General features: G+C 37.1%; 3 protein-coding genes across 7 annotated transcripts in view; 1 reads left to right on the forward strand and 2 right to left on the reverse strand.

Moving 5' to 3' along the window:
- The window catches only part of LOC120766777 (leucine-rich repeat-containing protein 40), a 15674-nt gene extending 15362 nt beyond the window's left edge, over positions 1-312 (reverse strand). For 2 of the 3 annotated variants that reach the window (XM_040092465.1, XM_040092464.1), the window contains exon 1: positions 216-312. The gene's annotated coding sequence lies outside the window, so the exon portion shown is untranslated. The remainder of the gene's footprint in view (positions 1-215) is intronic. The other variant, XM_040092462.1, reaches the window with a different exon arrangement.
- Positions 307-10814, forward strand: LOC120766778 (carotenoid isomerooxygenase). Of its 2 annotated transcripts, none has more exons than XM_040092469.1 (7): positions 307-391; positions 8460-8860; positions 8933-9040; positions 9107-9360; positions 9427-10179; positions 10240-10301; positions 10366-10814. In XM_040092469.1, exons 1-7 carry the CDS (start codon positions 347-349, stop codon positions 10639-10641), a joined length of 1899 nt encoding a protein of 632 aa, XP_039948403.1. In that variant the 5' UTR covers positions 307-346; the 3' UTR covers positions 10642-10814. The 2 variants fall into 2 exon arrangements, with proteins under 2 accessions (XP_039948403.1, XP_039948402.1); XM_040092468.1 differs by lacking the exon at positions 307-391 and adding an exon at positions 5933-6281.
- Positions 10676-18479, reverse strand: LOC120766779 (adenosine deaminase 2). Of its 2 annotated transcripts, none has more exons than XM_040092471.1 (8): positions 18214-18479; positions 14302-14426; positions 13886-14246; positions 13369-13538; positions 13101-13282; positions 12886-13022; positions 10944-11301; positions 10676-10885 (listed from the first exon to the last, which is right to left on the reverse strand). In XM_040092471.1, exons 1-8 carry the CDS (start codon positions 18284-18286, stop codon positions 10786-10788), a joined length of 1506 nt encoding a protein of 501 aa, XP_039948405.1. In that variant the 5' UTR covers positions 18287-18479; the 3' UTR covers positions 10676-10785. The 2 variants fall into 2 exon arrangements, with proteins under 2 accessions (XP_039948405.1, XP_039948404.1); XM_040092470.1 differs by having other exon boundaries at positions 18202-18479.
- Positions 18480-24687: the final 6208 nt, after the last annotated feature.

The raw sequence follows: 24687 nt of genomic DNA on the forward strand, positions 1-24687 counted from the left end.
CACATATGCGTCTACAAATCTACGCCTGCCGCTGACCGGCTTCTCTGCAGCTACATAAGTACTGCCGATACTTTGTGTCTGTTATTTATGACCATTCGAGTCGGAAAGCAGTTACAATTCTATTAGTTGTCGCTTTTATTTCGAGCGTAACGCTTCGTCTAGAAATTGACTTGCAGCAAAAGCAACGCTTTCCGTCATTTATAATTCATAATTACCTTGAGGCGTACTTGTTTTACTTTGCGGGTCGCGTTAACTGTGCTATTTTCGTCCTTGCTGTGCTGTTGTTGTTGCTGCTGCTGCTGTTCCTGTATACTTTACGTCAATCAATAGAAGGAGCATTCGTATTATGGCCGAAGGCGTTATAAAGTCCTTTATACGCGACTTCTTTGCGGTTTGTTAGAATTTTGGTTTAATTTTGAGCTTTTATTGCCAAATTGCGCAATATTTTATGAATTTTGTAAATTTTGATAGACAAATTTTGCATTCAATTTAGAAGCCGCGTGACCGAAAATTTTCTTATGAAATGAGTTGCGTCGAAAATTTTGTTTTCTAAACAAAAAAAAATGTCGTTTGTTCTGAAGTTCTTGTGGATGGTGTGGAAAATAAATTTATTTCGTTGAAATAAAAAGTGAATCATTTGTTCATTTGTAGAATGGATGGACTTAAAAGTAATAGAATTGGTTGTAACAGAAAAAGTAAAAATTGATTTATTTGTGCGGATTGAAAAACTCAAGCGATTTTTACAAAAGTTTTAGAAATATGTTTTTTGAACAAGCTCTAGTCCTTAGTGTGAACCATACCTTTTAAGAGGACTGTTTACAATAATATTTTAGCACACTCTAAATAGACACTAGAAGCCTCATATGCATACATACATATGTACATATAGCACATATGGAAACATATGTCGGGTATATTAACTGTGAACATTTTTATGGATTCACTTCGATATTTACAGAAGAAAGTATGCTAAGTTGGAATTATAAAAATAATATATAAGATCGATGGAATTACCAAGTAATTCCGAAACATGTTTGTTCTGCAAAAGTACGTTGTGACAAAAAAGTGAAATTGTAAATATAACGCAAAATATTTCATTAATCATCGACATATATTTTGTCGACTTCAAATTAATCTCCATCAGATGTAATACACTTATGCCAACGATTTTTCCAGTCCTCAAAACACTTTTCATAAACACTTTTCGTATTGGCCTTCAGCTTCTTCAACGAATTTTGTTTTATCTCTTCAATCGACTGAAAACGGGTTCCACGGAATGGCAATTTCAGTTCGAGGAACACGTAAAAATCACACAGAGCCAAATCTGGTGAATACAGTGGTTGATCGATGGTATTCATTACGTTCTTGGCTTTAAATTCGGTCACAAGCGTTGCTCGATGTGATGTTGCATTATCATCTTGTAAAATCTATGCATTGCTCTTCCACAATTCCGGCCGTTTTCGACGGATGTTCTCACGCGAAGGCCTCAATACGGCCAAATAGAACTCCTTATTGAACGTCTGTCCCTCCGGAATAAATTCATGATGCACCAAACCGCGAGTATCGAAAAAACAATGGCCATCACCTTCTAGATTTGAAGGGCTTTGGCGTGGTTTTTTTTGTTTCGGCTAATTTTTTCCCTCCACTCCGATGATTGCTGGCTTGTTTGCATGTTCAGTTTAATTGGGACGACTCGAGCAAGAACGCGTTTGCTACCCAAAGTATTCACCAAAATCATGCGACGAACTCGCGAGAGATGTCGAGCTCTCTTGCCATCCCTCTACCACTGTACTGACGATTTTCAAGCACAATATCCTTCACTTTTTTAATATTTCCATCGGTTGAAGAGGTTGAATGTCGTCCAGAACATATTTTCGACGGCCTCTGGACCGTCTTTGAAGGCTTTATACCTTCGTAGCTTTGTGTTTTAGATAAACTGTATCACGCAAGCCTTTTCCAACATTCGCAACGATTCCGCACATGAAATTTGGTTAGAACCACAAAATTTGAGACAAATTCTTTGTTCCATATTTTTATCCATTGTAAAATTGCACCGCACTCCTCCGGTGTACCGACATAAGCAGCTGCTGTAAACAAACTGGTTGACAGGTTGCGCTCTTATTTTGGCATATTAATTAAGGACAGCGCTTCCAAAAATATATTTTTTTGAAATATCATTTATCCGAGGAATTTAAATTAGATTTTTTGATCTTATAAACACATTAGAAACACAAAAAAACTATGTAAGTGCTTTCAGATTCCCGAAGTGGAAAATTTTGATAATTGAAAAAGATCTGTCTATTAAAATAGCCGATGAGCACCAAAATATTCGGATTAATCTTATGGTTCTTGCAACGACATGAAATTTTAAAAAATCCGAGGAATGAGAATGCTGCTTAGAGGTTACGTGGGTTTTGAAATTTCAAGCAATCGTTTTTTTTTATTTTATTTTTGTAAATACTTGTCTACTTTTTTATTTTTGCAAAGTTTCAAGGCAATCGCACTAAAGTGTAGGATATACTTGTAGAACCTTTGAGAGTGCGTTCTGTCACTCTAGACTGGTCGGCTACTTCAGATTTTGATCGTGATTTTCTCGAAACATCGTTTTAAAAATCGGTGTTCAGTATTTCTCAGAAACTAGTGAAGCGATATTACTGAAAATTTTTACAGTTCATCTAAATAGGCTGTCCTCGTCATTGATCAATGATTTTTTTTCGATTACAACTAATTTTTTCAAGGTCATTGTCAAAAAATAGTTTTTTTCCATCGACAGCCATAACTTTTTTTACTCATCTACTAATCGATGAAAATTGTTTTTTGATTTAAGAGGAATCCTTTGTCTGTTATGCAGACCAATGCGATGAGACGTTTGTGGAAACCAGCTGTTTGCTAATGGCTGAATTTTCAAATATTTTTATAAAAAATACACAAAATATTATTGAAATGTGAAAATATGCATTTTTCGTCCGCAAAAACCCACGTATCTCCTGAAATCGTTTTGGTTACTTAAGTTATACTGCCTAAGTAATATTAAATCATATTTTGCGGCTAACTTGCTTTTATTTGTACTGTTTTTTCTACTTGGGGATGAACATCTTTATATTCCCTAAGTTTTTTTGCTCTCTCCTGGCTATTTCTGTTTAATAAAACGGAGCGGCGTCTGACCTAAAAGAATCTGGATAAATTAACAAGTAAGGAAGGGCTAAGTTCGGGCATAGCCGAACATTTCATACTCTGGCAACTTGCAAGGATTAAAGCCATGATAATACCTTCAGGTACATCATTATATTAAATTGTGTTTTGTGGGAAGTAGACGTGGTTGTAGTTCGATTTCATTTTCACAATGTAAGATAGGAATGTCAAAGGCCAAATTTCGAAAAAATCAATTAAATCATTTTAATGAGTTATAAGCAGTAAATGGTGCTGAAGCATACAAAAATGTTACTCATACGCCCTGTTCTTTGCAGTAGGTCAAAAGATGTAGGCTTGATGCACAATATAAATTTAATTTTCGAACCTTAAATTGATTTCACTACATACTTTGGTGACTGTAAGTATTAAAAAAAATATATTTTTTCACTTTTTTACAATTCAGGCTATACTGTTTGAACGAAATCTTTAGTCTAGCGATGATTTCATTCGACTCGGTGTTTCATATTGAAAGGTTTCATTCACTTGTGGATTTCAAATATCAAAATAAAATTTTCAAATGTGCATAAAGTTGTGAATATTCTCCCAAAATTTGTAGTTGATCCGAGAAATAGTGTCGGTAGTTTTCTAACTTGTTGCAATCGGCTCTCACATTTTTAAACGCGTTCTAATCGAAACCCTTTGTTCTATGTCGGTAAAATTTCTCCAAAATGGTTGAGCCGACCGATTTTTTATTATTTATTTATTTTAACAGCATCTTTTTAGATACATCACAGATTAAGGATTGAAAGAACAAAGTTTTCATTATTCTTTTCGATTTTTTGAGCCAGGCTGAAACGTAAATTTTGTTCACAAAAAACTACTTTATTTTTTTGTTCTCCGATCGAAACATATAATAATAATTTTTATTTTGGAAATTATTTTAAGCTTTCTCAACCAACGCAATTTTTTTTTCAAAATGATTCGCTTTTTATTAAAGTACATCAAATTCTCTAAATGCAGATTATATATATGTATTTATATACTATTCAAAAATATGCCTATTAAAAAAAACGTTTCTATGAATCAATTATTCCTAAAATTTAGTAGGTTTAACAAGAATTAAATATTAAATTTTATTAAATATTCCGAAAAACTATTTTGAGACGGTGAACATTTTACTCTTAAGAATTCTATGAATGTTCCTAAAGTCCTCTTTTATCGTATAAATGTAAACCTTTTTATACCCTGAACATTGATTTGAAATTTTGTACGTGCTTTTCCTCTCCAAGTTGGTACACATGTTGGAACCACCGATTTTGGAACACTATATCATATAGCTGACATACAAACTGGCCTATCCTCATGTCCTTGTACGAAAATTTGTTTTATTGAAAAGATATTTTCGCCAAATTTGCCTTGGATTATTATCCCAGACAATGTTACAATCTCCGACCAACGCTTATCGATAAAAGTAAAAAAGATAAAGATCTTTCTATACAATTTTATGTTAAAGGTGGTACACCTGGGAATGTTTTTTCTTGTTTTACGAGTACATATCGTCACCTAAAACGCAAAATAACGTATCATCAAAAAATTCGAAATTAAGTATCTTATTGATTACGATTCACTACTTCAAATTACATACTTACATAATATTACATATGTCCAGCATTTTCAGGTTCTGCGCTCATATATGAACCAGTTTTAACCAATATTAATTTTTTTTTCACTCTTTTTCCATTTTATTTCGTGTTTCATTCACGCAACTGTAAATTTTCGAAAATGTTGTTACGTTATTTTGCATTTTAGGTGACGATATAGTATAATTTATTCCAAGTTGTGAATTTTGTAAATAAAACTTTTTGATTACAAATTAAATTTTAAATTATTTTTTTCCAATACGAAATGATAGAGAAGGAAATATTTAGACATATTTTTTTTTTTAATAATTGCATAGGCTAAAAATTTTCATTTTTAGTTTTTAAGCCCATTTTTGGAATTAAAAATTTATTTTTAAAATTTCAATATGGTATTTGGGATTAGGAATGTGAAAATTATTTTTAATTTAAATTTTTGCGTTACAAAATATTTTTTTTTTTAATTTAAATATTGATTTATTGGTTTTTATACAATATTTGCAACACTGAATATATGTAATAATAATTATTACAGTCATTAAAGTAATTTGCTTCACTGAACAACAACTAATTCTCTCAGCATATTCCGGTGGAATACACAGTTGTTATATGTATGTGTAAATACACACACTAATACTTATACATGCGCATACAAAAAAACCTTACAGCTTTCTTGTGAATGCCAAGTTCGCGCACTGTCAAGAGCAAGGACGATCAATACCCCTGTGCAATTGATGTTTTACAACAAACACTCGTGAAAGTCACACGTATGTATATATAATACAAGAACACAACTTTACAAACATAAATACTTACAAGAAACCTTCATACATTATATATGTATATTTACGGTATATAGAACATCCTTGCCGGGCCCGCAGTGTTGATGTTGTGTTGTCCTTGAAAGCGAAACTTGCGAAAGCTTTTGCTACCACCGAACCACGTGCACTTGAAAGCACATTTTGTTGAACATACATATATACACACATACATACACATCTACCGTAATGTGCATACGAACTAATACTAATGCTAACTTTAGGCCGCTTAGTGCATACTTTTGGTTTTAACCATAAAAGCTTAAAGAATTAACGGTTTATCAGCGTGTGAATGCACCGAACGCAATGTTTACATATGTTTATATATACAATTTGTCTTAGCCGTGGCTTAAATCGCTCGAGTGCTCAAGTATCCAAGTGCAAATTATCCGGCTTTGACATGATTTTACGCACTCACGAGATATTGATTATATGCCGTCGTTGTCGAACACCGCTCACATACCTATGTGCCCTACAGTGCGGTGGTCCTAAGCTGCAGTGCCTAGTGGCAGTGCTTTATTTGCCATTTGCGGAGACAGTTGGGTGCTTTGTTTTGAATAGTATGTTTCGTGTTTTGTGTAAAAGTTTGTGTTGAAAAATCTTCGAATTGTTCGAGTATCAAATGTATTTGCTTGCTATCCTTTGTATTGTGAAATATATTTGTCTGCGCATACAAGAATGGTTTCTGCCAAAGGTGAAGTAGTGATGATATTTAATAAATAATTTCGAACTTCATACGTTGTGACAAAAAAGTGCCCGGAAATTATAAATAAAGCGCAAAATATTTAATTACTCATCAATATTTATTTCGTCTCCTTCAAAGTAATCCCCATCGGATGCAATACACTTATTCCAACGATTTTTCCAGTCTTCGAAACACTTTTCATAACCACTTTTCGGAATGACCTTCAGCTCCTTCACCAAATTTTGTTTTATCTCTTCGATCGACTGAAAACGGGTTCCACGGAACGGCAATTTCAGTTTGAGGAACAAGAAAAAATCACACAGAGCCAAATCTGGTGAATACGGTGGTTGATCGATGGTATTCATTGCGTTTTTGGATTTAAATTCGGTCACAATCGTGGCTCGATGTGATGGTGCAATATCATCGTGTAAAATCCATGAATTGTTCTTCCACAATTTCGGCCGTTTTCGACGGATGTTCTCTCACGAACGCCTAAATACGGCCACATCGAACTTCTTATTGACCGCCTGCCCATCCGGAACAAATTCATGATGCACCAAACCACGGATATCGAAAGAAAAGAAATGAGCACCATCTTGATTTTTGAGCGGATTTGCGTGTATTTATTCCGATGATTGTTGACTTGTTTGCATGTCAAACTCATAAGACCATGTCTCATCGGCAGTTATAATGTTCTCCATGAATGTGGGATTGGTACTCGCACGATCAAGCATGTCGAAAGAGACCAGTTTCTATAATCTTTTTGAAAAACAACTCAGTTTAATCGGGACGAGTCGAGCAAAAACGCGTTTCATACTCAAAATGTCCACCAAAATTATTCAAACGGTCTCGCAAAGTATGTCGAGCTCTCTAGCAATCTTTCTAACACTTACCTGACGATTTTCAAGCATCATATTCTTCACTTTTTTATTATTTTCAACAGTTGAAGAGGTCGAAGGTCGTCCAGAACGAGTCATGTTGGCAACGACCTCTGGACCGTCTTTGAAGGCATTGTGTCATTTGGTTAGTAATAGAAAATTTGATACAAATTCTTTGTTCGATATTTTATCCACTGTAATAATCGCAACGCTCTACTGAGGTGTACCGACTAAAGCAGCTGTTGTTAATTCCTTTCTACATATTTGGCCTAATCTACATAGCAGACGCTATCAGCTTTCTCTGGCTCCGCCTGCCAACACTTTGTTTGAAACCTGTATGGATACAGTGTTTGCTTCCTGTACAAGACAGGACTTAACCAACGGACCTTAATTCACTTTATGCTGGAAAATGTTTTGACTATAACCTCAATGAAAGTGAAACACGACTTCATATCCAGACAATTTTGGCTATTTAAAAAGTAATATTTCTTTGATTTCCTCTTGTCCGATTGCAGTCGGAGCTTTGTTGTCATCTTGTGCTCTGGCAATGAAGTTATGGACCTCACGTGAGCTTAGCAGGCGCTTGTTGCCACCAGCTTCTGTGCAACTGCGATATCTTTCCAGAGTAGAATTTATGAGTTCAATTAAATTGATTGTTCTTAGCAAAGCTCATTTTGTTGCAATTGGACATTGTCTAATAGACATTAATGTTTTAAGGCTAAAACTGCAGTCGGACTCAAATTGTCAAGCTTGTATGACTAAGAAGAAGGCTCTGCTAACATTGACATTGGTCGGGATCAACAACTTTGTGATCGGCTTAAAGCGCTTTGTCGATTTAGGGGGGTCTTTATAATCAATTTTATAGGAGTTTTAGATACCATAGCAGACCGGCGTTCTATGCTGTTCAAGTTGTCATAGAGTACTTCGACAATACAAAGTTTAATTTTTCAATTGGAAACCACCTATGTTTGATGAAAAGTTTTTTGAGTTTCTGCATTCTGTCTCGGTGCTCCCAAAGAATCAGCTCATCTTCAAATTAATCGACGAATTAAATTGGTCGGATCGGACTTTACATGGAACTAAATCAGACAATACTATGAAGAATTGGAAACTATTTTCCATTTCCTTGTATGCTATTAATCTTATCTAAATTCTCGAGAGTTCTGTAGTCTTTAACCATCTCCGGAGATGTTTCAGAGGAAAACTGAGAAAAATTTCGGCCATTTAATTTTACTCGTTCCTCAACCTATTACATAAGATTATCAAAACTTTATAAAAAAAATACAAGTACTTTCTTTCACGCCAACAGATCAGATATAATCCAAAGCAACACGATCCCGAATCGGTACGCATCGATGGCGGTGGACGCTGTTATCCAAATTGTGCTTCAGATGTATGGTTGCGCTCGTGCGAACAGGAAATCATTGAGCCCATTGAAGGTCATACCAGCGGGCATATACCCACATGGTTGAATGGCAGCTTATTGCGCAATGGTCCCGGCAATTGGAAGGTGGGTGAAATGATGTTTCAACATTTGTTCGATTGTTCGGCTTTGGTGCATCGGTTCGCAATCAAAAATGGTCGCGTTACATATCAAAATCGTTTTGTGGAGACTGAAACATTGAAGAAAAATCGTGCAGCACAACGTATAGTAGTAACGGAATTTGGTACGGCATCGGTACCGGATCCTTGCCATTCGATATTCGATAGGTGAGTCATTTCTTTGAGTATTGAGTTCGCGGCCTGAAGCCGATAAATTCGATATTTTTCTATACTTCTTAGAGTCTCCGCAATATTTCGACCGGACAGCGGTTCTGATAACTCAATGATATCTATTTATCCGTTTGGCGATGAGTACTATACCTTTGCGGAGACGCCGATGATGCACAGGTAAACCAAATACAACTAATTGAAATCGAAGATATAAGGTAAAATTAATACCAATATAATTTACAGAATTAATCCACGCACCTTAGCCACAGAAGGACGCATCTGTGTAACCGATTTTGTGGGTATCGTAAATCACACGTCACACCCGCACGTACTGCCCAATGGAACCGTATACAATCTCGGTACGGCCGCTACCAAATCAGGACCAGTCTATAATATTATATGTTTTCCACACGGCGAGCAAATGTTCGAAGATGCCTACGTTGTGGGTTCAGTTTCTTGTCGTTGGAAACTACATCCTGGCTATATGCACACTTTCGGTAAGCACGTAATGTGCGTATACGAATTTGGGGTATAAATATGAACTAAGCACATTCTCATTGCAGGCATCACCGAGCATTTCTTCGTAATTGTTGAACAGCCACTCTCCGTTTCGCTGACGGAATTTGTTAAAGCCAGCTTATCTAATCAACAACTTGCCGCCTGTCTCAAATGGTTCGAGGACAAGCCTACACTTTTCCATCTGCTGGATCGCGAGACCGGTAAATTGCGTTACACTTTCCAATCAGAGGCGTTCTTCTATCTACACATAATCAATCAGTATGAGGAGGACAATCATGTGGTGATTGACATTTGCTGCTATAAGGATCCCGAAATGATCAACTGCATGTATTTGGAGTCCATTATGAATATGCAATCGAATCCGAATTACGCCTCACATTTTCGTGGACGTCCATTGCGTTTTGTGCTGCCACTAGGGGTGGAGAATGCGGACGTAGTGACGTTCAAAGATCGTCCAACCAATCAACGACGTGTGGTGAAATCCTTCACGATGTCTGGCATTAGTACGCATCTGCAACCGACGAAAATGAAGCATTCCGAGTCGAATTATGAGAATATAACGAATATGGCTCTTAATAAATTGCAAGAAGAAGAGATGCTCGAGTACAATACATTTGCGGGTGAAGCGGATGATGCGAAAACGAATGTGGACAGTGAAACAATGGTGAATTTGGTCACATTGGAATACAGCACGGCGCAAGCATACCAGCTGAGCAATCGCAGCATAATGGTGCGGCCCGAACTGTTATGCGATTGGGGCTGTGAGACACCGCGCATAAATTATGAGAAGTTTTTGGGTAAATTTGTGATATATTTACAATTATCAGTTACTGATTGTCTGCTTTGTTTACTTTCAGCCAAAAAGTATCGTTACTTCTATGCGATTAGTTCGGATGTAGATGCTGAGAACCCCGGCACAGTGAGTAATATTTTCGAAGCGGCCAAATTTTAGTGTTATTAATTCACAATCGTTTTATTTACAGCTCGTCAAAGTTGATGTGCTCACAAAAGCAGTACAGAAATGGTGCGAACCGAACTGTTATCCTAGCGAACCAGTCTTTGTGCCCGCGCCAGATGCCAGCGCCGAAGATGATGGTGTGGTATTGGCCTCCATGGTTTGGGGCGGCTTAAATGATAATCGCGTTGGACTGCTGGTGTTATGTGCGAAAACCTGGACTGAGCTGGGCCGTTGCGATTTTCATACGAATGGACCGGTGCCGAAGTGCCTGCACGGCTGGTTTGCGCCCGGCGTTGTGTAACCAAAGATGCCACAATGAAAGCAATATTCACGGCTTAGTATTTTAGTAAAATTGCTAAAAATTTATTACACTGTTAGGCGCTAATCTTAGTAGTACTATAATACTGATTTGATAAATATGACTTAATTAATAAACTCGTTACTTTTAGAATCTCAAGTTAATCACATTATAAATGAATTCTTCCCATTTCTTCTGGAAAACTCGATTTATTTTACGACGTTCCTCTGATGTTAAAATGGAGTATCTACAAAACATATAACAGTTATTTCTACATAAATAAGTTAGTTAGCAATTTGTCATACTTTATCGAATTCAAAGCGAGTTGTTTGAGAAACCGCAAATCTGCCTCAGCTGGCGCCAGCGCCATGAAGGCATAATAGAAATCGTAACTCAATCCCTTCGAATTCCAAATGCCTGGATAATCGGCAGTTATGACAATCGGAAAGTTTTCGGCTATAAGAAATGTAGCGGGATGATTGCGCAAATCCCACACCAGACCCATTACTTGATTAGAAATCGGACTAACTTCGATGGCAATGTTACGTTTCTTGACGGTGGACCAAATATTTGGATGTTTCGGCAGTGCATAACCGTGACCGATACGTTTAGTGTTGAGCAGCAAAGCGTCCATTAGATTCCAATCGGTTTTTCCAAACCAATCTGATGAAAAGAAAAAAAAATATTAAAAAAAAAATTCTCTCTTTAAATATAACAAATGCAGATTATTTGTGATAATGTCCATCGAGAGTATGATTCAGTCAAATCCTTGAGGTGCTTCACCAAAGTAAAAAGCGTAAATGAATATCAATGTGGCTCTAACCAATTCCCCTTGGTGGAGGTGAAAATCCTTCGGCGCATACTCTGCTCATATCTGCCCACGACGAAATTAGAATCTAGAGCTGTTCATTGACATTCGTGTGAAGCTTCATAGTAAAATGTTAGGTTTAATAACAATGTAATAGAAAGAAGACAAAGGTTTACCCAAGTAAAATTAGAATGATTTTATTTACTAAGGAGAACCTCTTTTGCAGACTCACGTCTTTAACGTGTTGATAAGGCGAAATACCTTGGGCTTTTCTTTGATAAAAAGCTTTCATAGAGTCCAAATATTAGGAAGTTACTCTCTCCGATGTTGCTGTAGAGATGCTATAGGGAAAATGTGGGGGCTCCAAGAAAGCGGTGTCAAGCTAATAATGTTCTGTGATGTAATTGCCTGGTTGAGAGCGCGCGTAAAGGCTATACTTGCTAAGAAGCTTGAATGTGTTCAAAGAGCGGCATCAATCTTTGTTTTTGGATGCCGGATATCTGTAGTGCTCTTCATGTAGAAGTGGCTGCTATTAATATGGCCGTAGACGTACGTAGCTATAAAGCGCAGCCCCTTTCATAAGCGGTGGCCACTTACTCCGAAAGCAGACCGACAATGCTAACGCTGAGCTCGCTAACTGTACGCTCAAAGCTAGTCAAGAGGTGTGTGTCTTTACTAAAAATAGCATCAAGCTACTTCATCATCAGACTCGTTTGAGTGCCGGGTCAAAGCGGTGTATCTGAACTGCAAAGTCATATGGGGCACCCTTGAACCACTCACATCGGAATGAGACCGAGTTAGATCTCGATTGATATTTTGGACTCTAGCACTGAACCGATGTCACTTGCATTCGCTTAGCAGGCATTGCATAACGATCGGCTCCTGTATGACTACGAGATCCTTTTGATCTAAAGTAAGACGCAAGATATCTACTGAACCACTTCCACTTAGCAAAGGAGATGCGGTGGAAACATCTAGGCAATTTCTTCTCCATTCTTCAGCCTTTGAAAGACGGAGGCTGAAAATTATCTCAGTAGTCTTACCGTTGGTAAACCAGAAACAGCCAAAACTGACATTCGCAGTTTCAAAGCGCAAGTAGCTTTGTAGAATTGTAAGGAACTTATGATATTTTATTGAGGGGTTTTAGGCACCGCAGCGGATAGATACTTGTTAGGATGGACATCTTAACCTTAGCTAATCTATGTTTCTTAACGATATTTTGGTCATTTCTTCCAGTTCTAACTAGGAGTGTTCCAGAGGTGTAAGGCGTCTTCAACAACAAAAAAAGATAAGTGCGATTAAGTATACGGATTCGAGAGTTTTAAAAATCTTTCAAATCTACGAAAACAGTTTTACTTTGTTTGGTTTAAACGCGCTGTTTATATGGACCAGTCCGGGTCATATTTGATCATGGGTGTATTATGCATTTATATACTCACTAGTTTCTCCAGCGTGAAAGAAAAAGTTGGCAGTTGGTGGCATGTCGGTCAACTCATTGACGAATTTATGCAGCGGATCACCGGTATCTTCTTGTCCAACCAAATCAAAGCCAATAATGAAATTCGGCTTGGCATCACTAAGTGAGCAGAAAAAGATGAATAAAATTAATTTAAGTTTTCTATATATAACCTTTGTATGATAAATATTTACTAACTGCAATTGCTTAAAGGTTATCAAATGCTGTGCCATTTCATCCACTGTGCCTTGATTTGGTTTCGTATAGATCACCTTGAGTCCCACAAAGTCTGGGTGACGTGCTTTGAAACCCTCAACGATAGCTTCCAATTCGTTGGCTACTTCCAGGGCATTCATTGTGCGATTATTATCGCCATATAGCTATTAATTTAAAAGTAAAGAGAAAAATATAGAATAAGTCTTGTATTCAAATAAAAATCAAGGTAATTGAATCTCTTTGAACTTGCCGGCGTAAGTGGTGACCTCAGTTCAGCATAAAATATATTATCCTCGCATAGTTCTTCCAGCAAACGTTTGTGATAATTACAGAAGGCCGGTTGATAACTGTAAAAATTTTCCACACTCTTGAAAATATTATAGAAGCGTTGCCATATCTTGCGCTTATCGGTAATCATGGCTGTAAAATTTATTTGTAAACATTTTGAAAATAGACTAAAATTTTTATAGTCAAGTTATGACATATAGAGTCTGGTTACAATTTTTATGTGACATTAGGAGAGACCTAAGCTCCATTCGCCATGCTCTTTTTTATTTTTGAAAAGAGAGCAAAGCTCGAACATAGCGGACTAGCGAGCAGAGATGTGGATAATAGAAGATGCTCTTTGAGAGAAACAAACAATAATTTTTGGCAGGAAGAAACTGCTAAATTCTCAAATTTTGTAAACGTCAAAATAACAGCTGATAGTGAGAAAATTATCACTTGTGTCACTATAAAAGTATATATATATACTAATATTAACCTACATTCCGGATGTACAGTATACATATTGATATGTTTCTCCAGTTGCCGTTCGTAGAGTCGCCGATCCTCAGCATTAATGCGCTCTAAGCACACGTTTTGTACTTCACTGTGACATTTGCTCTGCTCATAGGTGAACATCAGTAGACCATTTACATCTCGGCAGGTATACAAATTATACAGCGTGGTCAAATTGGTGATGATCCAGCGTGAACTGACCATACCCGTATTGTGACCATGCAGTAGCGCCCCCTTGGGCAGTTTTTGTATAATACGAAAGACCTCACTCTGTCGCAAATACTGTTTGCCTTGGAAGAAATGCATGGCGGGTGGAAATTTCTCTGGTGTTTTGACACCTTCCGCCATCTGTTGGATGCAATTAATTATTTATCTCATTATTTAATATTATTTGCGCACTCACCTCGGCTCGTTTGGCATTCATTAATATGCTGTTTGCTTTATCCTCAGCCGAGGTCAACCAAATATTACCGCCCACTGCGACCGAGCGTTCGGCGTCGATAATTTTGTTACGTAGCGTGTCATAAGCTTTGAAGTAAATTGGAATAAAGGGTATTGAAATAGCTGGGAACTCACATTATAAATTTTATATACAAATCGGTAATATTTATATATAGAAAAACATTTCTTTATTACTCTCTCTATCTTCGTTTCCTCGCCGAACATCCTAACCAAGAAAATAATGCCACTGATGAGTTGAAAGGATGCGAATAGGGTGTCCGAAATTGGTGTAGTAGGTGATACAAACTTAAATGGTACCTGCGCAGCTCAGCTGCAAAATTGACGGTCTTAGGTGAATTCTCCTCAAGGACTTTCGGGCATAGCTCAATAAGGAGAGGGTTGATAAATAAAACAGACGCTTCATTGGGAAAAAGGTTTCTGGTCCACTAAAAGAGAGTGGATGGCGCAGGAGTATGCGAGCCGCCAGCGGAATGTGTAACAACTGTACGGACGGTTCAAAAATGGCTAATGAAGTGGGAATATTGAAGGAATCTTTGCGCTGAGAAAAGCGGCTGAGATAGGAAACAACGCAAAACCACATTAAATTGATGAATATTTAAATATGCCAGGCAAATAAGGCAATAATCTGACGTTGCATTAGGTCAGAAAATGTCCTTAGACGTTGACGTCCTGTAAGAAGAATACTTCAGTCTAAATTAAACTGAGCCTCCATCTGGTATTACTAAAGACCAGTAGGCCGGCCAGTATAACCTAAGCTACCTAACAACAACATGAAGTAACAGTTTAACGAATAATATAAAATTTAGATTATCTGTTTGAACTAAAACCAAGAAAAAACATTAACTTCGGCGACAACGAAGCCATAATATCCCTCACAGTTGTATTTTTATAACAGAAAATAGTATAATAAGATTTTCGTATTGATTAATGTCGACCAGTTTGAATGACAGCTATAAGATTTAGAGGTCAGATCTGAAAAATCGTGTCTTCGATTGTAGCGCTGCCTTGGGCAATACTCTATGCCAAAATTCATGAAAATAATTTAGCAAAATAAAAAAATTTCATACAAGGACTTGGCACCGATATCCTAAATTAGTGAAATATCGGCGGTTCCGACAATTTAATAGCTTTATATATGTTTTTTGTTAAAAAAATGGAATCCAACATTTAACAGTGATTCTCTTAATGACAGTTTAATTAGAGATATTCGATTTTTCATTTCAAACCACAGAAATATTATATATAGTTTTTTAGCCGTTCCTACAGTGGTCTGGTCTATGTAAGCGGATCAGACCCGAATTTTTATCCCGCCAAGCACACTCAACGCGGCAGCGTTCTTCATAATTATTTCAGGAAGAACAATTACACCGTTGTTTTGAGAAATCCTGAAGTTACTCTGCAAGATGACGTATTGATCAATACATAGTTTGCTGATTTTAAAACGAAGGTATTTCAGAGGTTGCAAGCGAAATTCATGTACATTCGTCATATGAATAAATATCTATACCGAAAATTAGAAGTATGAAGAAAGATTTTCAATTTCCTTCAAAAGTTTTGTTCACATAGGATTTTGTGACCATTTTATATGCGATATATCTCAATGGCCTTTAGAAATAATATATATACATATTCACGGTACTTGACCTATATAAACAGACATATGTGCACGAAAGATATACTAACAGCACTTTATCACCAATTTATTCTGTAGTAAAAGCGGAGCTCAATTGGCAAAGCTTTCTGCAATCAACAACACTTTTTTGCTTATAGGTACAAGTCATTATTGTGTCTGCATATTTTGTTTGGGTATATAAAGGGTGACCCATTTCGAGGTTTCCTACTTTTTAAAGAAAAAGCACAGAAACTTCAAATTTCATGAGGAATATTTATTATCATTCGAAAGAACATTCTTGGCATTTATTTTTTGAAGATTATCCCTTTCAAATGTTGACCGCGGCTACGTCTCTGATGGTCTATCCGTTGAGTTTGACTTTCGATGACTCGTTCGAGCATTTCGACTGGTAACTGACGAATGACACGCGTGATGTTTTGCTCCAAGGCCTGTATCGAAGCAGAATTGTCCGCATAGATTTACGACACATCACAGACATTCGAGATTGACGGTTACATTCTCACCGGCATCATTTTTGAAGAAATATATACCTATGTTTCTAAACCACAAACCACACCAAACCGTTTTTTTTTATGGATGAAATGGTAGCACTTCAATCTCTTCATCCAAAATGCGACAATTAATTCTACATATCAATTGAGGTTTCATCACTGCACAAAATTTGTCTCGAAGTCGTGTCGGATCTTCTTGCTTTTCAAGAGCCCACAGAGCGAAGCGATGTCGCTTGGGTAGTTCGAGTGGCTTCAGTTCTTGCGCAAGCTGTATTTTGGACGCTTTAAACGACGACGAGGTAAAATGCGCCAGGTCGTTCCATACGTCCGCCGAATCGACACTCCACGGTCTTCGAGAACACTCTCAACTACGGCAGCTATATTTTCTTCACTGCGTGTTGGATCCAATTATAAATGCTGGATCTCAAGATGGGTGATGATGTTGCGAAAAGTATGCTCAGTTGAGCGAAGCGCGCGAAACACATTCTTTAAATAACGTGAATTTTCGTAATAAAGTTAAACGATTTGTACATGTTGTTCAGAAGTAAGTCTTTCCCTGATGAAATCCCAAAAAATACTGAGCAAAAATAACATGACAGCTTGACACGACTCACGCGTGATCTGTCAAAAGAATACTATTGAAAAAAGTACCTCTACTTAAATCACCCGTTAGGTGCAAGTCATTATTGTGTCTGCATTTTTTGTTTAGGTATGCATATGCATATACTCCCTGAATGGGAAAATTTCACTTTCACTTCTTTTTAATCCAGATAATGACCAGAACTTTATATGAGATATTTTTTTGATTTCTTCAGATTATTACTCGGACTGGTTCATTGAAAATGCGCGCGCAAACTGAATCGATAAAGAAAAACTTTCCCAACATTGGTACAACCTTTTCATGATCGGGTGAAGGTGGATCTTTTTATGCCAATTGGTGCGTGTGATTTTACCATGAAAAAAAATTGTACCACAAGTTGTCATGAAATTTGGTGTGTCCGATTGAATCAGTGCAGCGGAATCATTGAAAATAATGCAGAAGAAATTTTGGTAGTATACTTTAACACACACACAAGTATCTGAGCGGCACAAAATGAGCAGTAAAGATGGTGAAGTTAACCAAAACTGGTCTCATGCGAGTCGTTCATTCACTTCTGTTAAAAAACTCTTCCTCCTCTGTTTGAAAATCATCTTGTTGGTATCAGAGAGATAACAGAGGACCTCTACTTCTCTTATGAATCGACTCAACATATTTTGGTTAATTTTTTGGGTATAAAGTGTGCCACTGCTAGACTAGTAGCAAAAGAGTTGCATCTGTTGCAAAACCGACGTCAAGTAGAGGATATGCTTGTTAAAGCAGCGTCAAAAAACGCGTTGTTATTGGTGGCGAGATATAGGTTTATGAATATTACATCATAACAACAATCGAGGCGCTCCAAAAACCAAAATTCGTTGAATTCGCTGAGGTCCTTTCCAGTCGCTTACAACAAGTGTATGGCGACTGCGATTAGGACTATGTATGCTTGTATTGGTTTAGGAGCCTATTTTGAGGGCGATATTAAAATTTGTACTAAAATAGCTAAACATGAATTTTTTTCTTAGTGTCCGGGTCAAATTTGATTGTGTATTGCACATTTTTATTTATCTCGTAAATACGCACATTTACTACTGAACTCTCTAAATTCACTACAATTTTATCGAAACTTGGTTAATTTACTTTTTTTCTTACATATTTCTGCACATTCGATAACGAAGAGTGTGGACAAACCGATTATGAGCCATAACCACGAAATTTTTCGCATTTCAAATTGATTTCTCCTCTTTGAAGCGGCAGTTATCACAGTTTTTGAATTATTTTTGTCTTAAATGTTTCCGAAAATAAATTCAGAAATCTTATTTATTCCAACATAAAACTTGCCATATGAATACAACTAAAGCGAGCGTTTTTATTTTAGCATTCGAACCGTTCCGAACCGTTTCACAAATGCAACTGAAGCGGATAATTGCAAACGTCTACGAAATTTCCCCAACAATACGAATATTTATGCACGCTAATCCGGCTTTAAATTCACCCTCTCCAGCAGCGACAGCGCTAATCCGAGATTGGCAATTCAAGAGTAAAAGTATCATCCACCTCGACACACACATATTTTGCCACACAGCTGGATTGCTGTTGCTATTGTTGTAGTGCAAATTGTTGCCTATAAAAGTATGCAAAAGCATAGCATAGCGATTAAGTGTCAGTTCAGTGTCAACAACAACAACACATGCTAATCAGTAAGCGCAACAGCTGAGCTATCTTGAAAGCTATGCGGATCGGTCGGCTCTTATGCTTCATTCGCATATTCACACACATTCACCTTTCCACAGCCCATTGACCGTCACCCAGTAAAGGAGGCAATGAATGAATGAATGAAATTTCACTGAATGATAGTACTAACAAATGGCGCACACCTAATGGGGTATTGTGTGCTCATAAATACTAAAGAACAGCGTTCGGTACCCACTTGTCATACATTTTTGGTGCCTGCTGACGAGGTGCTTCAGTATTCAATAATTTCCCAAAAACGGTCATCTTTCAAAAAGCTGAATCAATACACCAAGATTATTTTGGAGATAAAAAAATATCACTTATATATAAGTATGAACGGTAGCATTTTGCTAGCACCGAGCTATAAGACTGTTAGAAGAGTTTGCACCCATTTTCAGTGCATTCTTCTTCTTCCTTATTGGCGTAGACACCGCGTAGGGGGTTATAGCCGAGCTTACAACAGCTCGCCAATCGTTCTTTCTTTTTGGCGCCAATTGGAGATTCCAAGTGTAGCCAGATCCTTCTCCATCTGGTCTTTCCAACGAAGTGGAGGTCTTCCTCTGCTTCCCCCGGCGGGTGCTGCGTCGAATACTCTCAGAGCTGGAGTGTTTTCATCCATTCGAACGACATGACCTAGCCAGCGTAGCCGCTGTCTCTTAATTTGCTGAACTATGTCAATGTCGTCATATATCTCATACAGCTCATCGTTCCACCGAATGCGATATTCGCCGTGGCCAACGCGCAAAGGACCATAAATCCTTCGTAGAAATTTTCTTTCGAAAACTCACATCGTCGACTCATCAGTTGTTGTCATCGTCCAGGCCTCTGCACCATATAGCAGGACGGGAATTATGAGTGACTTACAGAGTTTGGTCTTTATTCGATGAGAGGAGACTTTACTTCTCAATTGCCTACTCAGACCAAAGTAGTACCTGTTTGCAAGAGTTATTCTGCGTTGGATTTCGAGGCTGACGTTGTCGTTGGAGTTAATGCTGGTTACAAGATAGGTGAAGATATGAGTGTAACAGTGACGTGGGAACCACTTCGCGACTTCGACGCCTGTTTGTTCGATGGCTGGAGATATTTCGTTTTGCTCTCATTTACTACCAGACCCATTTGCTTTGTTTCCTTATTCAGTCTGGAGAAAGCAGAACTAACGGCGCGGTTGTTGAGGCCAATGATATTAATATCATTGTCGTTTTCCAGGAGCTGTACACTCTTATAAAAGAATTCCCTATTCAGCTCTACAGCTTGAACTATTTTGTTCAGGAGTAGATTGAAGAAGTCGCAATAGAGGGAGCCGCTGAAACCTCGTTTGGTATCGATTTTCATGCATTAATATGCGAAAAGTTATTTTTTTATTTTTCAAAGACTGTAGAATTGAAATATAGGAGTTAACGTTCATCTGAACCTTACTGTATGTCTACTCTGTGCTGTCGATGGTATCGTGTGGGAGGAAAACTGTCCGACACATAATCTGTGGGAAGGCACGTTCTTCCACATATTCGGCAATCATTCGTTATCAATTTTGTAATGGCGAAGTCAAGTTCAGCTGAGCAATTTGTAATTTGTATTAACTATTTTATTGCTTGTGCGTTGATTTTTTTATTTTTGTTATTTGTATGTCCAGTACTTTTGTTTTTATAGATACATATACATGTGTACATATGTATGTATGCACATAAAAACAAATTTCCAAAGGGGTTTTTATTTTTAGTTTTACTAGGGCTATTGTTTGTAAACAAAATATGTTTGTGACGTCAGAAACCTATTTTAATGGTAATTTATTGCACTGAAAAAAACATTTGTGAATTTGTGTTTTAATCTTTATTGAGATAAATTGGGCTGAGAAGTGTTGAAAAATGAACTTACATGAGTCTAACAAAGATAAAATACTCGTACTTTAAAAACAATTTTAAACAAAAAATTATAATTTCACCACTATAGTACTGAGTATTTCTTGGTTTTGACTAATTCTCTAAATATGAACTCTAAAAATATGAATCCGAATCACTGATGGTCGTATTTCATTGGTACCTATATGCTTAACACAAACACGGTTAATATTGAATATGAATATGAAGAATAAAGGTTGAAGTATTGTTAATTACAATAATCTTATCCTAAGACCAAGTTATTGCTCATAGAAAAAAAACTATACTTCAGACTTTATTTAAAATTCAGATCTCGACCAAGATTAAAAAGCAACTTTCCAGAAAAGAAATGCCAGCTTTCAATTGTTAAAAGAGATACTAGCTGCCAAATGTTTTTCAATCTCCCACGAATTGAAAATTTCCAAAAAAATATAACGTTAATGCGAAGGAAGTCTTTTATATTTCGGGATTGCAGAACAAAAACAAATATTGATTGTCGAAAGTCTTCTACTGTTTTTCAAAATATTTTCTATTAAGATCACTTTTGCATGTATTGGAACCAATTGTCGAAGCACGTTTGCCACTCTTGACGTAACTCCAAAATATGCGTTCTAAATGCATCACGTTTGTTTGATGACAGAAGATATTTTGTCTTGCCCTCGTTCAGTACCAGACCCATTTGCTTTGCTTCCTTATCCAGTCTGGAGAAAGATGATCTCACGTCGCGGATGTTCAGGCCATTGATACTAATACTGTACACTCTTATGCAAGATTGTATCTTCTCTATTCAGCTCTACAGATCGAACTATTTTCTTCGGAAGTAGATTGATGAAGTCACACGATAGGGAGTCGCCTTGTCTGAAACCTCGTTTGGTATCGAACGGCTCGGAGAGGTCCTTTCCGATACTGACGGAGCTTTTGGTATTGCTCAACGTCAGTTTACACAGCCGCATTAGGTTTGCGGGGACTTGGTACATTAGATTAAGTTATATAGCTGATGCCAAGAGATAATCGCACTTGGACTGCTGGTTTTGATCAGTCCTTTGTGAAGCCAGAAAAATAACTCTAGTAATTAGATTTTAAGTGTCAACAAAGCGCCTTGTACCCGATACAAATCTGCTTAGGCATTTGATTTCTATTCCCAACACTTGGTTGGATGTCTAAAGGTGTTAATCCTAAGTATTTTAGCTTTGATCTCGTTAATTCGTTAAAGCCTAGAAGAAAATGTTGTATGTTTCTACCATCTCTTATTCCAGTCAGCTTCCAGAAGCATTCGGTGGACACGTATAAGGCAATGAATTCCTTCAATTCAATCTAAAATTCCTTCAATTAAGAAAAGCCTAACTTTGCATTGGGTGAAAAGCTTGTTGGTTATCTTGCGATTTGCTTTGATCCGGAACGATCTAAGGAGCTAATCCGCCTAGTTGTTCAATAGTAAGCCGTTCTCCTGATCCGTTCCCGCTGCAATGGATTCCTTCCAATTTGTGTTAACTGGCAATATATTAAAAAATTCATCTTCAATTTGTGATTAAGTTATTTTACCTATTCTTCAAAAAAAAAAGAAAAAAAAAGATTAAAAAAATTGTATAATGTTATTAAAATTTACAATTATTTAAAATTTACTCGCAACCAATTTAAATCAATTTTCCTCAAGTACAAAGCAGTTAAATGTCATCTAGTGCTCATTAAAAAAAGCGAACTATAAGTAAAATAAACGAAATCACAAACTCACACTTACGCAAATTAACGGCGAAAGAAAAACTCAATTAAAAGATTCGCACATTAGCTGGGCAAATGAATTTGTTACTAATTTCAAGTGCAAAATGCTCATCAGAGGAGTCAACAAACCGTGGACAAGTGTTGAATAAGAATGATGTTATCAAGCGGGCATGTATGTACATATGTATGAACATGTGTGTGTGTGTGTGTACGTGTGGGTGAATAATAATTTTGATATACAAGTACAATACATTTGTTCGCTATTTTTAATAGCATGCAAAAAAGGCAACGGTACAACAAAAAAGTAATAATGAAAGCAAAGCAATAACAAAAACACCTAGCATTCTTTTAAAACGAGAAAAAACGTCAACCGCGGTTGCACACTATAATACCCTTCACAAATAAACAAAAATTGTATGAAAAAACTTGATCTTAATTGATCAATTTGTATGGCAGCTATACGCTATAGTGATCCCATATCGGTGGTTCCGACAAATGTTCACCTTCTTGGAGAGAAAAGAACATGTGCGAAGTTTCAGATTGATATCTCAAAGTTTGAGGGACTAATTGACAGACTGACAAATAGACGGACTATATATCGAATAAATAGACTCGTCACGCTGATCATTTATATATTGTGAGCAAAAAGTACCTAGAAATTGTAATTTAAATTCCCCGGGTAAATGATAATTCAAATAAATGTGTTTTGCTAAGTGGTTGGGCTGTCCTTAATCGGTCTGAATGTTGGAAAAGGCTTACCCTGATTCAGTTTTATCAAAAACATATGCCTACGAGTGGTACAGAACCTTCAAAGGCGGCCGAGAGATCGTTGAAGACATGCCTCGTTCTGGACGACTTACGACCTTTTCAATTGATGAAAATATTAAAAAAGTGAATAATGGAATAATGGTATGGTTCTTGAAAAGTTTTAGAAAGATGGCAACGAGCTCGACATCTCTCGCGAGTCCATTTGAATCATTTTAGTGGATATTTTGGGTATGAAACGCATTCTTGCTCGACTCGTCCCAGTAAAGATGGACTTTTTTCAAAAAGAATTGCGTAAATAGATCTCTTTGGACATGCTTGATACGAGTATTACAAATTCCGATATCAAATTCATGGGGAGCATTAAAACTGCCGACGAAAGATGGGTTTATGAGTTTGACATGCAAACAAGTCAATAATCAATGGAATGGAGGGAAAAAACGAGCCGAAAGCAAAAACACCGCCCCAAAGCCGAAGGAAAGGCAGGAAGTTTTCAGTGAAAAAAAAAATATTGAAAGCGGCCGGAATTGTGGAAGAAGAATTAATGGATTTAACATTATAATAATGCACCGTCGCTCGAGTCATGATTCTGACCGAATTTAAAGCCAAAAACGCAATGATACCATCAGCCATCGTATTCACCAGATTTGGCTTCGTGTGATTTTTTCTTGTTCCCCAAACTGAAATTGCTGCTACAGGTTCCACAGGTTTCAGTCGATCCAAGACAGAAACACAGAATTCGCTGAAGGAGCTGAAGGCCATCCCAAAAAGTTCTTACGAAAAGTGTTTCGAGAACTGAAAAAATCATTGGCATAAGTGTATTACATCTGGTGGGGATTACTTTGAAGGCGACAAAATAAATATTGATGAATAATTAAATAATTCGGCTTTGTTTACAATTTCTGGTCACAATATTAGAAATTTTTTAGGGTCGCTGACGGTTCCTTCTGTGCTTTTAAAATTCGTTTCGAAATGAGTACATCCCGTTCAGGGTATAATGACAAATATGAGAAAGCATGCGAAAGAGAGGTGAGTGTGCGCGTGGGTGATGATTCAAATGGAATCCGAGTAGTGTTAACACACACATACATTGTAAAGCAGCAAAAAATGTTCTCTTATTGCAGTGATTATGGATTTTTGACAAATGACAGCGTGAGAGTCAGGAATTTCGCGTTGATCAGTTTACACTAACACCGACTTTAAGAAAATAAAAAAATATAAATAACAAAAACAAATTTTGTTACCTGCCCAAATCGGCTGCCTTTTCGTGAAAACGTGAGCAGCATCATTTAATGTGAATTTATTTTTTTTTCTTTATCTGAGCCACCCGCACACCCTCCGCGCTGTTGACCATTTCCAGCAGCTACTTTTTGGTAATCACCTGCGGTGCGTAAGCGCGTGTGTCACTGTTGTTATTGCTGTTAGCGCTAAGTACCTACATGCACACGTACTTAGCAATAACAATAACAGAGGCGTCAACAGCATTGTGAGTTGCTGTTAAGCACAGCAATTGACGAGCTGTCAACTGTGAATT

Source organism: Bactrocera tryoni, chromosome 1, assembly GCF_016617805.1.
Source record: "Bactrocera tryoni isolate S06 chromosome 1, CSIRO_BtryS06_freeze2, whole genome shotgun sequence".
NCBI classification, from domain to species: Eukaryota; Metazoa; Arthropoda; class Insecta; order Diptera; family Tephritidae; genus Bactrocera; species Bactrocera tryoni.